Consider the following 26,134-nt stretch of genomic DNA (forward strand, 5'->3'; position numbering starts at 1 on the left):
ATGAAGTAAATTGTTGTTGCAGCTTTACAACTACTCTGGTTCACTTTTAGATATTTTTGTCCACATATTTTAAGAATAATAATAATAATAATTTTGTAATAAATTCCCAGTGTGCTCGGATTTTCAGATCATGCATTTTAAAAGGCAAAAAAAAAAGGAATATACAAGATTTATTTAACAGTTTAGAAAGTTTACAGCTTTACTCTGTCTCCCCGAAGAATTTTATACACATTTATTCCAGTTCAGCTATCTTTCTGTCTACAAAACAAGATTATTTAGTGGTCTGCTGGTCAGCTCCTTCTGTGATTCTCACTCTTCCTCCCCCTCCTCCCCCTCCTGTGAGGTCATGTGACCTGATGGTGCCACGATACCCCTCCTGTCAGAGAACATTATTCTAGTGCAGGTCTGATTCCTCTGCTTGTCCAGCTCCCCTCAGCAGGGAGTGTGTGGGTGGGAGAAGGGCTACAGTGGATCGGACCATTTCTTCTTCCTGAATTTTGTGTGTTTATTTGTACAACACACACACACACACACACAGTAACTGCAGTCCTGAGGCTTCCCGGCACGGTGCCAGAGTCCCACTTGTTTGAAGTTTCCTGTTGAATCTGCTGCAAAGCATGTAAATTACACTGATAGAGACAAGCAGAGGAGCGATGGAGAGAGCAAGGAAAAGGTAAAGAATTTAAACCCAGAAGAGTCAGAAGGAATGGAGAGTGAGAGCGAGGGGGAGGGAAAAGGAAGCCAGAGGATGTTGTGTGATGCTAAGCTATGTGTGTTTTGGCTTCTCGCCAGGACGACTAAAACTAGCAGGAGCCCCAAATAAAGCAATGACAGGCCACGGTGGGTTTAGGAATGACTGGAATTTAAAAAAAAAATTAAAAAATGGACAAAAGGATATTGAAAGAGGCTGGTAACCAGACCAGATTAATAGAAGGCGGCACACAGGATGGGGCTGACAGATTTGGCAGAGCAGAAGTGGTGATTACCAGGAACAAGGTGAAGTCCCTCTTCTCAGGTTTCAGTGTGCACACGCTCACAGTTGAGCTTGTTGCTATCAGTTCTTTTACTGGATGTGTATTTTAATTTTTATTATAAAGAAGTTAGAACACGTCGGTTGTTGCAGGAGCTGAAATAAATGATTTTATTTTCTGTGACTGTACCTGCTGCTGTGTAAAGTAAATTCAATCAGTCAGTCAAACATGTTGAAAACTTAATTTTCTCAGCTGGAAAATCAATTAGCCATTAAAAATCTGACAAATTCACCCCTCTCTTCTAAAGGTAAGAGAAATGATAAAACTTGTGAAAAACATTGAAGCTACAGTTTACAGTCTCTTACAGTCATCTTGTGCAGCACAGGGGGTGGCAGTGATTGGGTGATCATGTTAAAAACATGAAATTAAATAAAGAAATAAACCACCACCCAAGCAGTGAACTGTGCAGTACTGTGGTCCAGTTCATTTCCTTTAGGAAATTCCTTAGGCCAAAGAAAAGGCCTTTATGTTTCCTTGTTGGGTTGGGGAGGGATAGGTTTGGATTTTAACTGGAAGTGGTCCCACAAAAATAAGTCTTGTAAATTATTGACCAATGTCCTTGCTTCCTGAGTCTTTAAATTATTGGAAAAGGTGTTTTTGTCTAGGTTAGACATGTTTATACAGCAAACAAGTCATAGATAAATGATTGTAGGGTCAGTCATTTCGCTGCATTCACACTAATGGAAGTAGCAGAGAAATAACTAACACGACAAATAAAAGAAAAAAACAAAATAATTTCTGTTGACCTTTAAAGGGCATTCGACATTATTGTGGTTATTGGAATTAGGAAGGTGTTATGTACAAAGTGCTACAGAGCAACATTAATAACAGATCAGTAGTCTGTTAAGTTGAATAATACTGTTTGAGAAGTGTCAAGGATTAAGTGTGGAGTGCCACAAGGATCCGTGTTAGGGCCAAACTTCTTTTATTCGTATTTGAATGTTAATGATACGGTGCCAGAATTGCTTAAATTAATGTTTTATGCAGATGATAAAATTTTATTTTTCTCAGCCAAACATTTGGGTAGTGTGCCGAATGCAATGGGAAGATGAATACAAACAGTAAAAACTGTTTTGAAGTCAATAAATGATGCTTCTTGCACGAATCTTGAAAGAGCAATAATAAGGTTTTTCAGACAATGACATGCTGTAATGGAAACCACACAAATATCATGGGGTCAAAATGATTTAAACCAGTTGCACATTGATTATATGTGAACACTGTTTATTCTCAAACCAATCAAACTTTTAAGCCATGAGAATTATCAACAGAGATTATTACAGAGAACCCTTAAACCACAGAGGATGTAATAAACATTAAAACTTCTCAGATTATGTATAAAACTAACAAAGGATAAATAAAATACATTTCAGAAAAGGGACATGTGTTTCTGTCAGATGGTTGAATTTATGGAACAAACTTGAGGACAAATTAAAAATGTGTAAAACTCCCACTGGGTGTAAGAAAATGTTCAAAAATATGAATGTGAAGAACAATTACAAGAATTTGGTCTTTGTGTTTAAGGCTATGAAAAAGTTGAGGGAAATTCTGTCTTCCTGTTTGCTTGTGTTTATTGCTTTGAGAATTTCCAGTTATTTTTCTTTACAGACTTATGAATAGATATGAAGTGGAATATAATGAATATGTTTACAGACGGTTTACAAATAAGCTTTGTCTTCAACCTACATCCTTTCTGTCTTACTTGAGGACACCCATGCTCTTATATTAGAGCACTGAACTGTCCAAATGTATTAGATATATACACACACACACACATATAATGTGTAATGTCTAATAATGTGTAATTTATACACACACGCACACACACAGTTTGTTCTAATGTTAGCAGGGTCACCTCCAGTACAGCATGATGTGGAGAGAATAATGTTCATTAAATTTATAGTTTAGGTGAAGTCACTGACTAGAGCCTGCACTATCGTGGTCAACCTTAAAATGCCTCTGCTCTCGAAATAAAAGCTCACACTGCATATGCAAGCTTTTTAGAAATATGAACAAACGGGACCAAAAGAAGTCCACAATGTTCCAAATCCATAAAAAAACAAGAACATAATCTTTCAAAATGAAAACCATCAAAATAGGATTGTCCACTCTGAGGTACTCACCATACTCCTGGTTGAGCCCCCACAGCTTGATCTTGTTGGCTTCGTGCTGGGCCTTCTTCTTCAGTCTGCAGGCTCTGGAAACAGAGCAAAGAAGAAATTACTCTCATTCTGTGCAACGGGAAACTCTAGCTGTAGTATTCCCGTATATGATCCTGTTACTGAGTCAGCTGGCTCACACTGAGAGCAGCTGGGGAGCGATAAGTGGAGGATGTCTCCCCAAACTGTGATGGAGACTGACTGAAAAACCATCCTGCCACTTCTCTGATTTGACACTATGACTCTGAGGGGGATACGGTTTGGTTTCAGAGTATTCAAGATTGGAAATAAAAAAGGCAGCAAAGAACGAATCAATCAATGCAGCTCAAATATTAATGCGCCACTGGGGCTATTACAGAGAATTTCACTTCTCCAGCAGCTGTGACTCAGCTGATGAAACACAAGGACACAAAATATTTGTTGGACAGAATACCCTTTTTTCCCCCCTTTTCTTTTTGTAACACAGTTCCTGCTGGTTTGGAGAGGATGTAGAGGACTATACAAGGATTTAGCAGTTTCTAATCATTGTGGTGCGGAGACTGACAAATTACGATAAAATGTTCCAACAAATACCACAGGTTTTTAAATTGGCGTTTCCCTATCTACCCACAAGCCACAGCATGCAACATCAGTGTATAATTTTCAAACAGTTCCTACTGCAATACCAAAAATATTCCATAAAGATGCCATGATGTGCATTACGATAGACTACAGCTGCATTTTGATTTAATTGGCAAATGAGAGGAGACCTGCCTGAAGGTAGGACAAACACATTCAAGCAATCAAAAGCCTCTGGTACATGGACAGGTATAGAAATTAGCCACAGCGGACTGTGTTTAAGATACTTGGAGCCACTGTACATCCAAACCCTGAAGTGCTAGTTGTTTTTGAGATCAAATCTAGCAGCAGACAACACAATAAAAAGATACAACTGTGTCTCCAGGACAAGAACGGTTGAGAATGCAAATAGCAGAGGCTACTTGACGGTCGAGTTGTTTAAGAGAAGACTCATGTTTGACTGAAACATTTTGGGAAACACGCTTTTTGTCTTTTCGGCTTATCCCACAAGTTCATTGTCACCACAGTGGATCAATAGTCCGGTTGTTGAGTCCCCAATTTCTACCGAGGCTGGGACCTGCACTGTGCGGCTGGGGGTTCTGGGTTACGAGCCTTTAACCCTATGGTCGGTGGGCTGCCACTCTACCAACTTAGCCATTGCCGCCCACCACAATTCAAATTAGAACATGAATAGTTAAAACTTTAAATGAATTCAAATTACAAGATTAAATCTAAATTAGGTCAAATCAAAACTCTGACTTTAATTAAAATGACATAAAATTAATAATTTAGCCAAAAGGTGTGAGATTAAAAAGCAGAAATGTAAATCTCATGAACTTACTTTTATCATTTTGTAACTCTTCCATTTATTTCTCTGTTAGCCTGACTTGGCACAAAAGGTGCAGAAGAAGCAAAAGTACTAAATGTAAACAACATTTTTTAAATTAAAAGCTGACACAGTACAATGTACAAATGTGAAGGCTTTTGAGTATTTTTGAAGCTTGAAAATTTGAAAAAAAAGCTAAAATAGGACCTTAGGTTATTTGCTGCCTGTTTTCGAAGGCAAGAACTAACTTTTTTGCTCGCGGTATCATTTCAGTAGGACTAATCATTGGGTCGGTGGCAAGGGCACGATCTTTCCATCTCCAACTGTGCTGCTCAGAGTGTCTAACCAAGCTGGAGGCACCACTGCAAAGAAGAGGTTGCTTTTTTTTTTCGTTGAAGCAATTGGGAAATCAATGAGTCTGGAGGTCCGGAGGCGTTCAGAACAATCGCACTGCCACTGAAAGCAACCTGGTCCCGGCCAGCCACAAGTTCGGCAGTTTTAAAGAGTCTTTGCAGAACAAATTCCTGAATCTTAAATGAAGACATGAACTCAGTGACATTGCAGTATAAAGTACTCAGTGACAAAGTGTAAACTCCCTCCTCTCCCCACCCCCTTTGTCCCGCTCTTTCAGCTCGTCTGTGTTTCATCTTTCTCAATTCCACTATCTGATGGTGTGTTTATGCCCTGTTTAATATATGTTTGGAATAATAACATATTCCCAGAGGCCCCCTCCTCTTTAAACTGCCTGTAATAATGTCCTTTCTTACGAATTCTCTCCCTCCCTCCTTCCACAGATGAACTTTATATGAACCTCCTCATCTAACTCCTTGTCTGCCTCCTCAATCCTGCCCTGATTTCCTCCTATTCAGCCTTTCATCCTGCTTTTCCGCCATCTCATCTGTTTTTTTCCTCCTCCTGATTCCCTCCGTCGTTCCTTCTTTTATAGCATCGTGATAAATTTCAAGGTAAGCTCAGTAAATCCCCTGAAAAACACACAAATGCCAATTTGTGTTGGGAACAATATGCACGTCGGACACATCTTTCAAATGTATGAGACTTATTATGCCAGTCTGCTCAGAGGGCTGCTTTTTAAAGGTCATTTGTGGCACGACAAACCGAGCCCCACTCAGAGAGTTGAAATCTAATGATTCAAAATTAAAATGATAGTGGAAATGAGATCACATTGCTTAGATTTTCTTATTTCTTATTTCAACTGGACTTAAATTCCACAGAGATTATATGCATTTTTCTCTCCCTCCAGAAACAGTATTACAAGGTCAACCTTTTAAATGAACACCTTTGAAAACCGATGTATGTGCTAAACCACTGAGCCCTGCAGGATTCTTATCTTCCATTTTCTTTTAGTGAATGATTTGCAAACATCGAAAACCTCTTAAAATGCCCACTCATGCCTGCCAAATCGATACAGGACGTCTCTGGAGCTCCAACCTGCTGCAGACAATGTAGATGGTGGTGAGTTGAGTCAGGTACCTGGAGGCGAGCTTATTCTTCTCCTTGCGTGACCGGGCTCGGGCCACGGCAGGCAGGTCGTTGACCGGACCCATGCCGTCGATGGCGGCGTTCAGCTTCTGCAGCTGCTCCCCGATGTTGTGGAGCTTCTGTGGGTTGGGAGTCAGATCGCTGGCATCTGTCTTGCGAGCTTTGCGCCGCCCTTTTTTGCCTGAACAAAGGATGAAGGAACAGACTCAATACCTGTCTTCCAGCTCTTTTTTCAGCTTCTCTAAACCCTGCTGAGTATCTGTCAAAACCTACGCTGATCCAACTCTTTGTCTTAAAATTCTTGTCGAGATCCCAAATCTCCCAACACTAGAAACATGCTCTTTCATCAGGAAGTGTGTGTAAATAAATACAAAGACTATGCTAATCTGCAGTGCAGCTGCAAAACGGCCTCCTATGTCTCATGGAAATTTTAGAAAAATAGTCACAGAAGTTTAAATTTTGCTCAAGTTTGAAGGCAGAATTTGTGAACGTCAATGCCCTAATATCGGAGCACTAGTTCTGCACAGCCACATCTGGTGCCTGATGTAAGATTTACTCCTTACAGAGATTTGGACATAAAAGTCATATGTAGGGCACAAATCTGGGGGTCCCTTAACGATTTGAGAAACGAAGGAGAAATGGGACACGGAGCTCTGGTGTGAATGTTTTAATAGCTCCTCCACCAGAAAGGCTCTCAGTCAGTGGATTGTTACTCAGCTCAATGTGAAGATCCATCCACATCAACCAATGTGACTGATAATTACATTCAGATCATCAGTTTGAAAACTAATTTTATCAGTTTTAGATGTTTTTTATACAGTGTCTAACCAACAGGTTATTTTTAGTGAATACACTGGTACATTTTTGAGGTCCTTTATTTTTTACAATATCGTCCAAATTCCCATAAATATACTGTTTTTGTCATTAGTGTCACTATAGTGACCACATGTACGTGTTCTCACCCTCTCTGCGGTACAGTGTGCTGGGCAGAGTGCTGGAGCTCCAGGACAGAGACCAGTGGACTTCTCCTCCAAGCTTTTTCTTGGTGGCTGACTCCCGAGCACGTCTGTACTCCCAGAAACAGCGGCGTTTTGAAGGGCGCTCACCCGGCTGCCTCGCTGGCTCTGCCTCCACCTCTGGAAGTACAAAAACAAATGCAATCAATTTAATTGAAGTTGTTGTCCAACTATTCAAGCAGACAAAACCTTTATAACTATATTTGGGAGGGCTGCAAAGTATCGTTGGCAAAGTATCTTTGGCAGAGTGGTCTGAGTCTCTGTAGTCCAAAAAATTTCAAATCAGAGAGAAATTGCATAGTAAACCCACCAACTGATCTTGCTACAGTTTCAGAATCTCCCAATTAAAATGTTCATCTTATGTCAATAACACAGCGTTTCCTCTACAATAAAACAGGCATAGCAGGCCGCCATGCCTACACAACAGGCTAAAATATATTTTTAAATCCATTTATGTCACGTTCGTGAAGAAAGGAAGCGGCGAGAACAAATCTCCAAATCAGAGAAATCAAACACACTTTTCTGATTGTCACTCAGCAGTAACAGTATAAATAACCAAATAGTTTTGTGTGCGTGCACAAAAGCTCTCTCATCTTCTTGCCACTGTGCCTGAAATATTTTCGAGGGGAAAGACTGAATGAAATTGTAGTTCTGAATCAGGACTTTTCAGAGCTGGAGCACATAGTTGTTGGAAAATGAGATGTGCCAAAACCAGTGTGTTGTTAATGTGTAAATACAATCAAATGCCATAAAATCCACAATGTTTGCTGTATGAAAAGGCCTAAAGTACAGCACAATTTTTGTCACACATATATGAGACACAATGCTAAATAAACAACAGCAAAGGCATCTTAAACCCAAATTTGGTCATAAACCACCACAAAATAAAGTGCTCTATGATAACGCGGCTATTTTTAGACGCTTATCACTAGTGGCGTAAAAACATCGCACAGTTTGGCTTAAGAATAATAAAAAAAAAATGTTTGTTTGATTGTTTAGTTATTCTGATAAAATCAGCTATAAATAAGAAAAATCCATCTCTTCATATTATTTTTATTGCTAGAGTGTCATAAAAATGTTTGCTTGCATCCTCTGGGAACCACAAATGTCTGCACCACAATTCATGGCTGTTCAGACAGTTTAGTCTGGACTGGCGACGAAGATGTTTCAAGTCTGTGACATCTCTGTGACCTCCTACGGTCTGTTGATGGTGCTTATTTCTGCTTCGTTCAGTTTCTCAGTTCTCATCTGATCTTATCCTTGTTTTTAGTCCACAGTGATGTGCACAACATTAAACCACGTATGTGTGTGACAGAACTGCTGACAAATGCTGTGAGAGTTACATGCACTGCAGGTAAAATGTCCTGTTACCTCCCTCAAAGTCATTCCATGGGAGACACTCGGGTCTTCTAGTTTCTAGCTTCTAGTCCCCTCTGATGTACAGTACATTCAAACATTTTCAACATTTATTCAGATCTATTTGTTGTTACATCGAAGAATCCCACTGTCCTTGTGAGTTAAAAGTGTGTTCTAGTGGTTTCTGTTTAAGGTAAATGTCCCACGAGTGAGGGACAGGAGCCTGCAGGCTCATGTGCACACACACGAACTAAAGAAATGACAAAGACTGTAGAGTACCAGACTCCAAACAGCAGAAAGACTTTAGAGCTGCTGAACAGCTGAGCTGTCATATCTGGTGCCGTCAATAGCATATGAAAATCACACACATGGACAAAAAAAAAAGATCCATTACTCATTCAGTGAAAGCTGCATTCAGTGTTACAACTGTGGAACGGAAGAAAATAACCAGTGGAGTTTCACAAACGTGTCAGTGTGCTCTTAAATCTGCAAAGATTTGGTTCCTGCTGTAAAACTCCAAAATAAGAAGACATTGGTGAACGTTCAAATCTTTGTGGAAACTGCATGACTGGGTTTTTGGGAAGAAATGTCTACCGAAGAATAAGACCTGTTTGTGTCCAAGCTTTCACATCCTGGTTGATATGTAAATATCCCCCTAATTCTCTGTCTTAATGATGCCGTTAATTTTCTTGCAGCAGGATCTGGATCCTCGCGTACCAGGTCCCGACAACATTTCCACCAGTTCCTTGACTGTTGTCCAGGCACGTTTTGATGCTTTTACACCAACAGCGTTTCATCATCATTCCAGGAGATGTGGGAAAGGTAACAGGATAAGACACCTTGACAGGATAGGATGTCAAATAGTGAGTAGCATAAATGTGCCATTAGCGTCCTGATGACTGTTGTCTTAGTGGCCCCCTCACTCACACACACACACACACACACACACACTAGACACCAGAGTTAATATCGTCAGCATTATAGAAGGACCAGAGGGTTTAGCTGAACTAAACTTTAAGTCCAGACGGATAAAAATGGATACATTTTGCCAAAAGAAGCAGTTTTTAAAGACAATTATAAATGTGTTGGGAAGAATTATGTCTAAATATATAATTTAGCAACAACGCTGTATGTAATTATGAGTACAGCTAAACAGAAAATAGGCTGCAGTTACTCTGATGTCTTCAATGAATGTGTATGTAAAGTTCTGACCTCAAGAGCTTTGAATTCCGTATCTTTAACCTGCACCTGCAAATATTCAGTATCTTTACATTCTAGTATTGTAATGCCACAATCGTACTGCATCATATTCGTATTTATTTTTAGAAATGTAAAGCCTGGGCTTTTGAAACATGACAGTTTTTTTTATTGTTTGGGAGATAAATATTTAAATGAATTTGAAATTTGCATCAGAAACATTGCAAATCGAGTCAGTTGAGGTTTGAGGCCAACCATCAACAACAGCTGGTGCAATGGGCCAAACACGATTTTATTACGAAGAAAACTGAGTGTCATCCAACACTACAGCCTGTAGGTGGACAACACTGACAGCCATACAGAAGATATTTAAACGAGGGAAAACATGACAGATGAACCGTAATCATAACTTTACACTCGCCTAGTATGAAACCACCCTGCAAACACTAATCCACAAACACATGCTGCTGTGTTCTAATAACAAAGCCACCACCATCTATAGCCGAATGCATGTATGCTGCTTCTGAGGCAGACACCTACATCAGCGCACAGACGTCACAGCAGATTAGCCTCAGGCCTGCAGAGCCATGAATAATGCCATCATAAATAATACAACATGCAAAGCTCCACCAGCAGGACGACTGAAGAGACACTTCTTTAAATCCACCAGAGCTGGGTCCAAAAAAAACCTGCTGACATAATATTAAAACTTTCATTTCTAACATGACTAAATCAAATTCAATGACAAAGTCTTTTTTCAGCAATACGCCATGGACAGACACACACGCACACACACACACACACACACACACACACACACACACACACACACACCGCTTATGTAACATGGTGTCATCTGGTCCAGTCTGCAGATTGTGCCATTGTCTGCACTTTCCCCTCAGCTCCATCTTTTGCACCACGGCTTACTGTTTATGATGAACACACACACACAAACACACACACACACACACACCCTTTTCCACACACCCCACGGCCCTTTTTGTTATCACCACGGGCTAATGGTAAGAATAGCTCCACAGGGCAAATGCACACACACACACACACACACACACACACACACCGATGCAGAGCAACAATGGCGTCTAGCGACAGTCGAAATTCGACCTGGAAAAGACTCTGGCAACAAGCCAGTGACCTCCCCATTACCTTGCAACAAGACGTCTGAGATTTGCTGATCTAAGTCAAGGACGATCGGACACAGACAGAGACTGGAAAAAGGTGGCAATCTGAAGACACGTCAACTAGGTTTTCTGTTTGTGTCCTGTAGTCTGGACCAAAAAAGAAATCACCTCTGACATTTAATGGGTTCAGGTGCTAATCTAAATGAATGTGTAGAACAGGATCCGGTTCATTATCGCTTTGATGTGCTAATAGTTTCAACAATTCAGTCCTTTCTCCGTCTGTGCACTAGTGATAATTTCTAAAATTTACAAAGTGTGTGTATCACTGTAAAAACGGGGAGGGGGTCCATAACTTAATAGTGAAAATCAAAGCAGCAGAGGGCGAGATATCCTGACATCTGTGGGATTGGTTGAAGGCCATAAATGTTGCATCCTACACTTCCCACAATGCAACCTGACAGCATTTTCCAATAGAGCCTCTGTGCCTGATAAATCCTCCGATCTTTCCAGCTCAGCGGCGCGTTTGGCATCGTCCTGAGCCCCGGAGAACATTACACAGCTGTTTAGACAGGTGGACCACAATCAACTGGGTCCATTAACGTGACTTTGACATGAAAAATAAGGATGGTGCCCATTTAATTAAGTGCAGGGCAGAGCGAGGCCATGCCTCTAGAAATAAGTGGTTAGTGTTTGGTGTAAATCCAGACATTCTTAGAGGATTTAACAACATTGCGTGACAATTTTCTAATGAAACACTGCACTTAGTGGTATGAAAAAATACATAATGGACCCAATAATATTCCAGCACTGGGTCTATTTTCATGCAGTATGCGACTTTAGAGTGATATTAAAAATGTTCTAAACATTCCCACTGCTAAAATAGATGTGGATTGTGCAGCCGTGAGGGAGATTTATTTATTCTCCTGGAAATAGACAAGTTTTTTTAAATATGTAGGTCACAATTCTGCAAATTCCTTCACCGCTCTAACGAATGTAACTTTAGTAGAGAAATGCTAATTTATTCATTTTAATAAAGAAAAAGTAGCCAAATTTAGATTCAGGAATATTCTCATAGAAGGGGGGTAGAAACACACCAATTCCTCTGGAAGATATGGAGCCATTAACATTATTACATTACATGTTTGACATTTAGCTTTGCTGTTCTTATTAATATGTGTTCAGAATTGGGTATTCTAACCATATACTGTACACAGTATTTACTGTATTGGAAGGGAAACCTGCTTCTGTGTCTGCGACAAACTGTAATTAGAGTGTATTTGTATTCACATGGGAGCTGCCTTGAATGCATTTGTGTCCAGTCACAGTGTGTGTGACTGCACAGTAAGAAATGAGGACAAAGGTCAAAGCCACAGCACCAGGACAACGGCTCAGTTTATCAGGGTCCAGTGTCGTCAGAAGACCATTTTTTCATATACTGATACTGAATATTCAAACGAGTTTCAGTACTGATACGCTGGTACCAGCTGCACTTTCTTCCTCTGTTCTCTCTGACTTCTCACACACACTCACACACACACACACTCCTCTCGCCAGCGTCACCAACTTAGCAACTTTCTCAGTAAACTTTGCGGCTTGTAAAATCCACTTTAGCTACATTTATATTGATGTGAGCCGCCCATATTTCCCAGTGAGCATGCTCTCACTTGGCTGCACCCACTGTGTTCAGTGTGTGTGGCGGGGAGGGCAGCAGCACTGTCAGTCGACCAATCAGCAGCCTGAATCCGCTGTGAATGTGCTTCAGCCACCAATCACCAATCCCCAGTGTTTGTCCTGGAAACTACCTTTGTTTGTATTAAAGCTAAATGTAAACTTTTTCTTTAAAAAATCCATAATTATAAATTGGCCTTTTTGAACGACAAATTCAACCTTGAACCACCTGCTGGCATCACATGCAGCCACAGAACATACGTGGCAGTTTGCAGTCGGCTTTGGTCAAGTGCCCACGGTGGCGACATGATGACATGTCAGCCTTTGTCGAGGCGAGTTCTTCATAAAAGCCTACTAGTAATCTGATTTCTATGATGAGTTAAATTGATAATTTTGTTATTTTTAAATGCTCATTGTAGCCTTGTAATCTTAACCTTTTAATAAAAAAAACAACATTTTAGGCCCTCAGCTTTTCTCTGGGATATAAAAATAAAAACATTAATAAATGAAAAATTTTCAAGTTATTGTACCAAAGTTAGAAACTGCTGCTTTGGGACAGATTTACAAGGGCTGATTTTTATTATAAATCCAATAATTCAAAAACCATCTGTCCATAAAGTCACAAAAAATACGTCCAAAACTCAATAGTAATCAGCTTACTGCAGTATTTAAAAACATGGAAAAGTAGCAAAGTTATTAAAGCAACAGTTTTTTCAGTACTACCACACGCCTTCGAAGTCTGTGTGTGAGATAAGTGAGCGGTAAAGAAATAATGAGGCAAGAAAAAAAAAAACAACTAAAAACAGCGTTGAGCCACCAGCTGAGCACAGTTCTCTGCAGCGGGGTTGTCTCGCTTGTTTTTGAAGCTGCATAAAAGCCAGTTCCAACTCTAACAGTTGTTTAACAATCTGTACCAGCGTCCACACCCTATTTAACACGCTCAAATACACACCCTCTGTTTTCTCTCAAAGCTGAAGGGTGGCTGTTTCAGATAGTATTAGAGCACACGAAGAACTGGCTTCTGCTGCCATTAAAGCGGTTTGTTGTCTGGGAATTACACCCGCAAGTTTGGTATTTAATGTGCCTCTGCTCAGCCAACCAAGTTAGACGAGGCCGTCTGAGGTCTCGTCTGGACCGGAGACAGATTAAAATGGTTTCCGTGTGGGCAGACGGGCTGCTGGCAGCATGGTGATGAGCTGAGATTGTCTTCGCCACACGGTTACAGAGAAACTGTAAGCAGAACTCACCACATTCAGTTTCAGAGGTGCTGGAGAGCTCAGCTTCCACAGCCGTCTCCTCTGCCCCCTCCTCTCCTTCCTCCTCTTCCTCCTCCTCTTCCTCCTCGTCCTCATCCTCCAGGTCTAGCTCAGTCTCAGCCTGGCTCTCCTCCCTGGCCTGCACCTCCTGCTGGTCCTCGCCCACTCTCATCTCCTCTGTCTGGGAGCTGGGACCGGGACCCGTTGCCAGCTCCCCCCCCTGGCTCAGGGAGTAGTTGTGCTCCTCGCTGCAGTGCTCCAGAGCCAAACCTGCTGCTGCTGCTCCCGCTGCCACCGCTTCCTCCTGTGCCACCTGATACACCTCCACCGTACGCTCCCTCGACATCCCCACATCCTGTCCTCCTCCTGCCCCTCTTCCTGCAACAATTATCTCCCTCTCTGTTGTCGTGACAACGGAGATACGCCCCTCCTCCCTCCCCGCAGCAGTGGCCTGGACTTCCTTGGTGATGGGAGGTGCTGTGTGCCTGTTCCTTCTCTCCTCCTCCTCTTCCTCCTCCTGCTCCTCCCGGCTCCTCCCCCAGCGGCCCAAGAGGACGGCCTCCTCGGAGTACGCCAGCAGCTCCCCCCCCACCCCGAGGCCCAGCTTGGTGTAGCGAGCTATCTCATCCAGCGCAGACACATCCCAGCGCTCGGGGTGCAGGTCCTCGCCGAAGCCACCGTCGTCCACCAGGTCGCTTAGCAACTCAAAGGGCCGTTTCCTTGGCGATGCTGGGGAACCCAGCATGAGAAGCACGCTCTGAAAGGGGAAAGAGATTAAATATGGCTGATTTGTTAAAAAATATACACTATAACGCCAAATAAACTGCATTTCTCACATGCCAGCATGTACTCTCCATTTTACGGTGGGAGGTCAATAAATAACATATTCACCCTGCTGCTTGGTTATTAAACTTGTCATTCCAGAAAGCGATTAGTCATTAATCTAACTGACGTCCGCAGACAGCTTTCTGAATGCCTGAATAAAAAGAAAGACTCAAGCCTCCAAAAGGACAGTGCTAAACACATGTAGCACAATATAGGTAAAAATCACAAGCTGTCAGAACAGGCAGTTTTATAGACCTGTAAGTTCTTGATGGTGCCATCACCTGGCCTGCATCATCCAACAATAAGTGCTGCTGTGAATTTATGAAATCTTCAGTTAAAACTGTGAAGCTGATGGAACGTGTTGCACAGATTTGAGCTTTTTCGGTGAGAAAAAAACAAAAAACCAAACGGACGTGTGGTGAAATAGTTAAACCACCCCCCCCATAGAGGTGAAGCTCATAGCCCATAGAAGCTCAATTGAGCTTCACAGTTTTTTCCAATCCTCGCCCTCACGGACTGATTTATACCTAAGACACCAGAACACTTCATTTAGTCAGCTCATTAAATGGAGGGGCTGGGGAAAATATCCACGGGTGTCCCGATTCCAGTTATTTCCAGACAGAGTACAAGTACTTATATTTTAGATGCTGGACAGTAAAATCCTATTTAATCTTTTGCAGCTAAGCAAATCCCACAAGAATGAAAATTCTCATGCGTCCTTCTGTCAAGACAAATATGGCGGCAACTGATGTTTGATCTTAATATGCTTGTTATTTTATTATAGGTGGGATTTGGAAGACAGTGTAAAAGGATGTGGACTGTGGGTTTCGCTTACAATCCACATGCTAGTGGGACACTAGGTTTGAAAAACCCCAAGCATCATGCCCTCGTTACAGTGATGTAAATGCGAAGGTTTTTGAGAGAACGTGAAGTTTATTTTGCCAACGTTCACTACAATGGTGACACATTCTCATGAATTTTTATTTTACGAAGAAAAAAAAAAAACTCATTCAGTTGAAACATCACCAGCTCTTCCCCCACTAAACTAAAGCTTGTATTTTCCTGAATAGTTGCTTTTAAGACTTTTACAATCCCTCGGAAATTTCCCCCAAACCTGTTGTTTTACCTGGTCGTACTCCGTCCTGCCCCCTTGTGGTGACATGGCCAAAGGATAGGGGCTCAGCAGGCCCCTGTGTCCCCCGTAGGCCTCGCCAAACGCAGGCTCCATCCCATTCATACCCGGCTGAGGGGGAGGATAAAACAGGCCGGCAGAGTGAGTTACATATCCAACAGGGGGCCCATGAGTAGTATCATTTAGAGGTGATGAGAGCGACAGCAGCTTCAGTGGAGTTCCTACTTTACCTGAGGCATGCCCGAGGCAGGAGGGTGTCAGGTCACGGTCACAGCGTTGGTTCAAATGAGCTCTGCTGCAAAAACACAACAGAGTTCAAATCTGAGCATTAAGAAGAAACAAGAAAGAGACGGGAGGCGAAAAGACGAGTTTATCACAAGAACAGCAGAAAAGCGTGTTCACAAAAGAGAAGAAGGATGCAGGAATGTCGCTTGCCTAAAAGTTGAGAGGGTCAAGGGCTCGAGCTCTCTTCACATTTCGCAGCTCTGCAGCTCTCAGCTTCCCTGCCTGGAGAGGGGGAAAAAAAAAAAAAGGGCGAAGGAAATAAGTCATGGGTTCAACAGAGGCCACAGCACAAATTATAGAGCAAGGAAATGGTGAGAGTAAACGCATCATTAAAGCAGAGACATACGAGGAGGTGACATGTATGTGCAGAGTTTTGAGTCTGGACAATGTCAGATTTGGAAAGTTACTGTATATGGTAAAAGTGTGCTGTGGTTTCATTACTGTGATGAGTGTTTCTACATGTGAAGTGAAACACTGATGAGGCTGGAGCTCGACTCTTTGTTTGTTTGTTTGTTCGGCCACGGAGGCTATTGTTGCTTACATTTAGCTGAACAGGTTTTCTATTAATACATCTTTTATTTCTGTTTAATTCGACGTGATAAAACATACTGCTGCTGCCAGAAATGTAGGACATGTCACTTCCTGAGAGAGGCCTGCCAGCGAGGAGCATTTCAAATAGCAAATGCAGAAAGCTTTCATGCAATAGATAAAAGGTTGAATTTTACTAGTAGCAAAGTGTTCATGTGGCATTTGTAGATTCAGATGTGGATAATTACTGTACCACGCTACGTTTGTCATTTCCATACTATGTGTTGTTGCCATCACAAGCTGCATCAAAAGATAAGTGATGTTAATTTGTTAAAAGGTACACAATGTGTACAGAGGACATCCAGGGACAACAAATGAGCTGGGAAAGGGTTTATAAAAGACAAAAGAACAGAGTGGAGCTGGAGTTTCTCAGACTCATTGGGAGGAGTAAAACAGCCCAACGTCTTTTGCTTACTAATGCTCTTGTGTTCAGTCTAATCAAATGAGCAGAGGCAGAGGAGGAAGCTGTTCAAGACTTTCCAACTAACTGGAAAATGTGCTAACCCAGCACTGGTGAATTTGGCTGTACTGGCTTGTCTCATCCCTGTCAGGGTCATGAATGAGCCCCCCAAAAAAGGAGAAGCTTTTACCATTTAGACATTGGCTCTGGTTCCTTTTTTAGAGTGAGTAAGACTATTTCATATATTTTTGTCAACAAATCGAATGCAGAAATGAAAAAAAAAAAACCTCATCCCTAAGTGAAATTATTTAAAAGCGGGTAAACAAATCGTCGACGGAAAAAGGCGGAAACTCTGTTTATGTTTAGGACTATTTTCACAAATGGATTCATGCACATTGTGTTGCCCTAGTGAGTATTTGTGGCAGCTGGACAGTGTAGATGGGATAAAGTGAAAATAAACTACAACGTGTGTGTGTGTTCATGAAAGTGAAAGAACATGTCACCTAGTGAGACCACAGGAGTCACCGATAAACCATTAAAGACACGAGTGAAGCTCAATGGAGCAGAGGAATGACACATATCAGGCATTGTGGTCTTTTTATAGTTGACAGTAAGTAAATACCTTTACCTCGTCCTCTAAAGTACTTGTTCTTCAATGCAGCTGAGTACAGTTAAACTTGACCAATGCGGTAACGTCTACCTGCGGCAAAGCTTTGTGAAACCTAAAATCCAGTGGAGGAGAAAAGAGGAGGCCATGGTGCAAACTACTGATCAGACCGAGCTGCTCCCAGACGGGGACATGATGAAACACCCAGCAACACTAACACACATATACACACACTCACACAGTGCAGGAACAATGCCGACCTACTGTTCAGCACCTGTGGAAAACCAGGAGAAACCAGCTCACGCTGACCCAGGTTTAGCAATTCGAGAACAATGCCAGACTACGTTCTCTGTGGATTGACCTCAGGCACACAAGAATGAGGAAACGAGCGCTGGCTGGGTGGTTAAGACACTGCCTTGGCACGCCAAATGGAAAACTGGTATTTGGCACAGGAAGCAAGCCAGCTACCAACATACTGTGTACACAAATACTTATCAGATGCATACAGCGTTTTGAAGTAGATCACAAACTAGAGGGGCATGAAATTAATACCACCCAGCAAGCTACAAATGCACTGAGCAGCCACGTTTTTCTCCTAAAGTCACAGAGGGAGCAGGAGCCTTTGGGACACAAAGCCAATGCGAGTTTGCGGAAGGTTTAAGGCTATGTACCTTTTATGCTGGTAGCTTGCTTGTACCAACAGGGCATCTTGTTCCAGTGCCAAGAGTCAGCAAGCTTCAGAATTAAAACAGAAAACCGATTCTTACACTTGCAAATTTGATATGCGAGTAACTCTTTATGCTATTTATTCAGTTATTATTATTCCTCACCTCCGATTTTTCTAACTGCAGATGCCTGTGTGCCAGCTTTGGAAGGTAAATTTGAACAATAAAACCTATGCACCACACAGAGCGCCGTTTATATTTGTTCATCCTCCAGCTCATATAGGAGCCCAGACGTGCCTCCGTGCAATACCAACCCTGCAATCATTTATCGTGTGTCAGTTCAACATAGGGCTCGGTCCAAAGGTCTCCGTGCTCATAAACACAGTAACAGGCAGAGCTCACGGTAAGGCAAAGGGAGGGGTGGGGGGGGGGGAAACAAGAGGAAATTGCTTCATCTCAAACCACTGTGGGTCAGTAACCGCCAATAACCATCTGCTTTCCTTTTTTCAGCCAACGATACATTTAGCCCTTTGTAAACAAGACTCTGGAAGCAAAGCCAGTGCCAACACAACTGCAGCAAACTGTATGTGACAAGTACATACCGACAATGTGTGTTTCCACTCACTGTTTGGTTCATTACCTGCAGTTCGTGCACGACAGGGGTTACGTAGTGTCCTTACTGGGGCATTTAAACATCTCATCCACCCTACAACAATGTCTCTCACTGCCAGCTGTGTGTACACTTACAACTACCTCTTGTATTGTTGTTCAGTAATGCACTAGAGGAACCATCCTGAACACTGTGTGGGCACAGAGAATGCAAAATAAAAATGACCCCACACCCTTTTGAGCAGCTTGTGTGTGTAACACAGGGCATTGTGTTGAAAGAATGTTCTACAGCTTCAGCTAACAACTACTTTATTGTTGATTAATATTTTTATTTTCTTGGGGATTAATGAATGGGTTTGGCCTGGGAGAGAGCAGAAAAACATAGATTTTTAAATGTTTGCTTGTTTTGTTTACATTGCTCCAAAAGACATTTTTATTTTAATTTACTGTCATGTGAGCCAAAGACATGCAGCTGTTGTCACTTATGGTAAATATTTGCTGCATATCCGTCTCTTTCCAGTTACTTACAGGTTAATCCACTGATTTATTCAGCTTTACAACATGTCTATGTGGTACAAACATGACTCAAGTGTTTCTTTTATATTTTCCTCATCTTACAAGTTATCTAAAAGCATGTTTTTAGACTCGTTTCATATCGTCATTGACAAACTGATGTGTTTCTGTGCGCCGTTTGGTACGTTGAGGTGTCTCTGTCTCTTGGTGTCACCAACTTGTTTTTATAGTAACCTTCAAAATAAAAGCATTAGATTTGTGGCTGATTATAACGCACGATTCCTCTCATCCAAACATGTGCCAAAGCAAGTCATTCTTGACAGTGCACCATGAGGCTACTTTCAGAGCACAACACTGTGAGCAGCCTGACCAGACAATGAACCTTTAGCAGCTGGAGGCCTCCTTTAAAAAACGATCAGGGACTGTTGGGTTATGGTTGGATGGAGGTTACGCACGGAGAGACGAGAACAGGGTTTTTTTTTCTTTTAAGTGAATTAGGAAAGAGTCCATTATAAGGCGGTGAAGCCAGGGAGTGTTGCCGAAAAACAACGAGGGGGAGACGCGAGAGCAGGGGAGGAGAGACAGTGTGGCTGTCGGTCTGTCTGGGAAGCCAATTTGCCAAATTAAAGCTCCAAAAAGCTGGGCGGCGGACGAAGCTCCGTCTCGCCTGGCAAATCTCCTTTTCTGCTCCAAATGAACAAAAAACTTGACTCACATTTAAGCAAAACAGACGAACAAACACCATAAGCGACCTGGATGCGCCCCCTGTCTCTCCTCTCCGTGTCCTTGGAGCTCCGTTTTCCGTAACGACGGAGAGCCAAAGTGGCCCCCGTATGCCGCCCCTCGCCTCGCCTCGCTCGCTGTCCGTCCATCCAGTGCGCGTCCACAACTCTGTGCGAAACCTCCTTCTTAGCCTGCAGATGAACCGATCAGAGCCACGGACCTGACGGGGCATGACGGACGGGACTGCGCGTCCGCACAGCTGGACGCATAAGCAGCACACGCAGCGAGCCGGAGCAGGGAAGGGAAGGTGCCATGGTGGCAGCCAGCAGTGTGTCCCGCATGGCACGGCGAGCAGAAGAACCGCACTTCCACATCCACAACATCGCTTTTGATTCACTCTGTACATCCACAATTCATGCATTTGTAGTTTGGGAAAATTTGAGCTTAAATTCCTACCAAAAGCAGGCACCACGCGTCGCGGAGTATCCAGCCGAGACAACAGGGATCCTTTCAGCGCACAGACAACAATAAAAATGGGGCGCAGCTGGCAGTGCCACCGGATGTCCAATATTAATTGTTAATACGAGCGATTTCTGAGCACGGGGATCGTCTTCGGCGCCTCACGGGCCCAGTTTCAGCAGGACAGTGTCTGTTTTCTGTCCTCAACACCTCTGGGTTCATGTGAAACATGAAGTAGAATAGAATAAACCCGAGAACAAGTTTGGCTGCTGTTTGTCCACCTGCAGGTGCCTCTGCCGATTGGTTGTGGTAATGTCACAGGCCGAGCCAAGTCACACGGTTCTTCGTGTCGGTTTATCCCCTAAACACTGCCAAGTTTGGACTATATCGGAAAAAAGGACATCTAAACAGGAGTGTGGCAAATGTGTGCACAGTTCTCTAAATGTGTAACGGATCATAAAACGAGGTAGAAATGAAAAGTTTTTAAATATATAATGTTCCGAAGGTTTTTTTTCTGGAATAAACATTTTATTTCCCACTGATTTCAATATTCCAAGTCAAGTGCATTTGTGCGCCAGGCTCGGCACTGTGTGTAAATCCGTGTGAAAGTAGCCATTTTTATGACAGAAGACCGTTAAAAGCCCACAAACACGCTTGTGTTCAAGCTCTAAATAGTTGCCACGAACTTCTCGCTCGTCGAACTTGGTGTAAATGTGCGCTTTTCTTTCTGGCTGTGGCTAAACAGCTGAGAGACGGGCTTTACCTTATCGCGTGTCCTCGGATGTCCCCACGGAGTTAAGGCTCCTCCGGACCGGGGGTAAAATGTCGGCCTCGGCCTCTCCAGATGATATTAATGCGCACCATCCACGGAGGAGCGGAGCGGAGCGGAGCCGTGGACCCGAGCAGCGGCCGCGCAGCTCTGAAATCCCGTTTCACCTACGGCCACATGCAGGAAGTTAGTTTGCAGTAGTACCGAGCTGGCCTAGATGGCGGAGAAACGGGACAGAAAAGATGGTTGTAGGACTGTTAGACACCCCCCCTCCCCTCGCCTCCTCCACCTCCTCCTCCTCGTGTCTCTCCCTCCCCTTCATTGGTGCAGAAGCCTACCGTTTTGGAGATGAGAGGGGGGGGGGGAGAATAAAAACAGTCATCGCTTCCCTTGAAGCCTATTCCTATTTATTAATAAAGTTTAACGGGCGCGCACGCCGGACCCCCTCCGTGCGTCACACACTGGCGTCCTCATGGATCAAAACCCAAGACCGGAGGACACTTCCCCTGTGGGCTTCGCGCGTTTAAGACACTTTTTGGGGCAGAAATTGAGACATAAACACACAGAGGGAGGAGGAGGGCGTGGATCCGAGCGTCTGGATGTGTTGCACGGGCTGTGGGGGCTCTTTGTTTTTGTTGTTGTTGTTTTTGTTGTGCACCAGTGTTGTTTACGCTGTGGTGCAGTTACATAATTCAGGGTCTAGTGGACCGTGAAGACACAGAAAGGAGTAATGAGTGACTGACCTGATCGAAATGGGAAGTGTGTCAGCTGTAAAAACAGTTGCGGCTCTCATCGGTGGATTTGGGGAAGGGGGGGTGGCCTGAGTTCATGAATAATCCGTAAAACTTGTGTCAATGTCCCAAAGATCAGGGTGTCAAACTTCTGGGCTGGCGTTTTCAAAATAAAAGTCGCGAGTTGCGACGTAACAGACATTTCGACTTGGAAACAATTTGGAATTAAAAAGTCGAATCAAACATGGGAAAACTATGAACGTAAATGCAATTCATCAATTCATATTATAAACATGGATTTTACGTTGTGTCAAACATTCAAATCCCCCTTTTCTTAATGATCTTTGCATAGTTTGAGATGGACGCTCTGTGCACATAAATTATTTCACTGTTCCACCGATTCAGGCTTTGACTCACACAGATTTACGTTTTCGTTTTAAAGGCAGTTTACGTTTGGAACAATATATATCAGATAAATAAAGTACTGCTGATGTACCAAGTACTACTAGAAAATACAACACATTCACTTTCTGATGTGTGCCAGGCGAATTTTGATTGATATGGCCCTTAAATACTTTACAACAGTACTACATGCTTAAATGTACAAAGTAGAAATAGTGTGAGCTGTTAGATTCTTGCTGCTTTTTATTAAGTTTACACTAGTTATGCACTAATATATTACAGTAAACGCAATAAGGTTTTTACTCAAGTTGTGTTCTGTGAGTGTGATTTCTATTTTATTAGCTGTGTTTTTTCCTCATAATTTTTCCATCACATATCTTGTCTCAAACCATGATACAATATGATTCAAGTGCTTTTGCATCTAAAGTAGAATAAAAAGTAATCTAGCTTTTGTTATTAGGGCCAGTGTACAGCCTATAAACAATTCCAGTGCAGAAAACATTAAAAAACATATTATATCCACCCAAACCGATATAAGTAAGGAAAAATGTAATAAGTAGTAAGACTCTGTGACAAACTTAGGCAACCAAAACCAGACAAAATAGAATTAAATGTCATGTATGTTGCCCCTTGTACACTGGAAATGCAATGTGTCATATTCAAATAATAAATGATTTTTTTTGTCATGTCACTGTTTGACCAACTTTAAATTTTAAAGATTTTTAAGCTAGGATAAATGCCTGCAGTGGTAATGGCAGGACTAATCAGTAGAATCAGATACTCAAATCCTACATTATGTAATTTATAGCCTATACCTGGTATATGATTTGGAAAAAATAAAAACCTACTCAGCTTTTATTATGAAACCCACAGCGTTTCCGGTTTTGTGGTCGGCCACAGCTGTCTGTTTCACTTGTGTTGAACTCGGTGAAAACGGATATGGTTTCCATCTACGACACGGTGTCGTCAGAGGGGCGGGGTCACACGACCCTTGTTTAAGGACACCGGGAGGACTGAGGCTGTGAACCCGCCGACCCGAGCAGGGCCCCGGGCTGCTTCAGTGCACAACTCTGCTGGAACCACTTCACCTCCATACCAACTCCATACAGCTGTTAAGCATGTACAAGTACCTCCCTAAACTCACTGCAGAACCCAGTGCTATGAGAATTACTTACAGTACCACAAATTTCACTTTTCCTGACAAGAAAGTTCAGCCTCTGTCCAGGTTCAACAGCAAAACCCCATAAAGACTTGATGCAGTTCTGCTAAATAAGTCCTGACCTAATAAAAAGGCTGTGTACTAATACAAGGATTTACTGTGTATTAGTACACAGCCAATACATGATTCAGGCTGCTGATATCAACAACACCACATATATCAGTATCAAATATCATCATATAAGCCTTGAAACACTCTCTGTGGCTTTACACTGTATATATTACACATATTTTGGAAAATTTTTGGCTTTGGAGGCAAATAAAACAGAGTAGCAGCGGCACAGCCAGTGTTATTGAGGCCAGCTTATATAGCTGTTTGCATAAGGACTGTTAAATCTTAATGTACTCTCAGAGGAAAGTAGGTTGTCACGGCGTTTGAGCACATTAGGCCACATTTTATGAATATTACAGAGGATAAGCTGTGGGCTGTTTGTGTTTATCTGTGTCTGTCAGTTACAGCCCATACAGTATACAGGCCTGAAGGCTGTTTGGATGTTCGTGTATGTGCCCTTGAATAACGTGCACGAGTTTCGCATTCATCGGTTTCAACAGGAACTGAATCTGAGGACAGGGCCACCATTTTGGCAAAGTTGGCTGGGAGTTGAATTCGTCAGTGTTCTCACTCCCATTATGTTTTTTCCAGGTGTGACCAGAGTATTGTTTTTCAAAAAGTCACGTAGAATTAATGGACTGTTTACTCACTAAGCTGCATCCATGGGGAGATCAGTGTTTCTCTTACATAGTAATCAGTTATTTAATAAAACATAATGATAATCCATCACAACAAGTACGTTTGAGCATACAGGTAAATGATACTGCAGTGTCCAACACAGGGACAGAAAAACTGCAGGTCTGAGGGGACTGATCAAAAACTAGTATAGGTATTAGTATGGGGTTAGAAACGTTAGCGCTATTTATGCATATAGAAAACGCTTTAGGTCTGTTTTTCCCAATGTGACAACACCAAGAAATGGGCGCCATGGTTTACAGCCCTCATTCTGTCTGAGGCTCATATGAATCTTCAGTCTTCTCAAAGTGACAGCATGTTCAAGACAAATTTCATTTTTTTCTCCCCCCGAGCTGCACAGAGGGAAATGATTTAGCTCCTTTTTACTCCTGGTCATAGAAAGTAACGTTACAAACTAATGGTTGTTTTAAACCTTCTTGCACATCTTTTGACGAACTCGATCACACAGGTGAAAAAGTCAGAATAAGGCAAATTAACCAAAACACAAATGCGTAACCAGTATCCCAGTCTCGCCATGATGTATGTAACAATGTGCAAACAGTGTATTTGCTATTAGCCACAACCAGCTCTTTTCATGATCGCTTGGCATGAATTTTTGGAACCATTTCACTCATTGCTTGTTTCTTTGAAAACTAGATAGATACAAACAAACATGATCCATGTTGACAGGAACTAATTCTCATTGTCTGAATGACAACTGGAGAAACCAAGGAGCAAATCAGACATGCAGAAATTTAACTGCAATGCAAACTGGGAGCAGGGGTTATTAAATAATTTGTGTCCCAAATCCTCAAAATGCAAATAGACTCCAGCTGTAGAATATACAAAGTACAAATTTGCTTTCAAGATAACTCCCAACTTGTGAATGAAGCCGGTTATTGGAACAACATAACAAGCCACAACTTTGTATGGGGATGCACCAGCAGGTAAGGGACTATCGTGTGTGTGTGTGTGTGTGTGTGTGTGTGTGTGTGTGTGTGTGCTGTAGCTTTGATAGATTCCAATCTAATTTGGATAATTGGACCTCTCTAATGTTATAAATCTCAGGTGAACATTGATGTGCAATCATTGCCCTCAAGTCGCGTTCTGGGTTGAAACATTCACAGAAACTCTGGAAAGCAGGAAAAACGACCAGATTCTTTTCCACTGTGGATAAATAGCAGTCAAATGAGTATTATGACCATGTCCATAGACCCCAAACTATTCTTATCAAACTCATTGTCTGTACGTGGCACCAGTTTCAAAATGGCAGCAGCTGTTACTTTCTTTACCTGCAGGTGGCACAGATTTAAATGTAGCTGGTTCAGAAGTGTATCTCTCCCTGACTTTGGGTCAGGTTTTAGGGTTTTTCTAATGTCACAGTACGTCCTCCTTAATGGAGCATCTACACAGGGTTAAAAAAGCCTGAGCCAGTCGCAGCGGCCCATTCCAGTGTCATTTACTGGATCTGCTCCAAATATCCACAAGTGTTAGAGACGCCAACAATGTCACTTTTGTTTTGACAAGTCTTTCTTCTGTTGTGTTACTAAGGCTGTGGCTGGTCCAGCTTTTTGATCTGTGCAAACAGTCCATTTAATACCAGCAAATCAACTCTTCGTTTATATCAAGTATACGCAATATTGTATAACATGTTTCAAATAGAAATTGGAAACAGAAACAATTTCAGCAAATCAGTTTTCTGAGAGACTCTACATTTAAAAATTATTGAAAACACACTGGATGCTTAAAAAAAATGGCACATTTTATTTTAA

General features: G+C 42.3%; 1 protein-coding gene across 14 annotated transcripts in view; it reads right to left on the minus strand.

The window, feature by feature from the left end:
• LOC137124568 (CREB3 regulatory factor-like) overlaps window positions 1-26,134 on the minus strand; it is a 35,036-nt gene that overhangs the window by 8,675 nt on the left and 227 nt on the right. Inside the window, exons 1-8 of one of the 14 annotated variants that reach the window (XM_067499648.1) lie at window positions 21,279-21,549; window positions 16,102-16,173; window positions 15,897-15,958; window positions 15,661-15,777; window positions 13,701-14,466; window positions 7,037-7,210; window positions 6,066-6,255; window positions 3,155-3,228 (exon numbers count right to left, since the gene is read on the minus strand). In XM_067499648.1, coding sequence (XP_067355749.1) covers window positions 3,155-3,228; window positions 6,066-6,255; window positions 7,037-7,210; window positions 13,701-14,466; window positions 15,661-15,777; window positions 15,897-15,905 — 1,330 coding nt within the window. In that variant the 5' untranslated portion in view covers window positions 15,906-15,958; window positions 16,102-16,173; window positions 21,279-21,549. The other 13 variants (XM_067499641.1, XM_067499650.1, XM_067499642.1 and 10 more) reach the window with 13 other exon arrangements.

Source organism: Channa argus, chromosome 3, assembly GCF_033026475.1.
Source record: "Channa argus isolate prfri chromosome 3, Channa argus male v1.0, whole genome shotgun sequence".
In the NCBI taxonomy this organism is placed as follows: domain Eukaryota; kingdom Metazoa; phylum Chordata; class Actinopteri; order Anabantiformes; family Channidae; genus Channa; species Channa argus.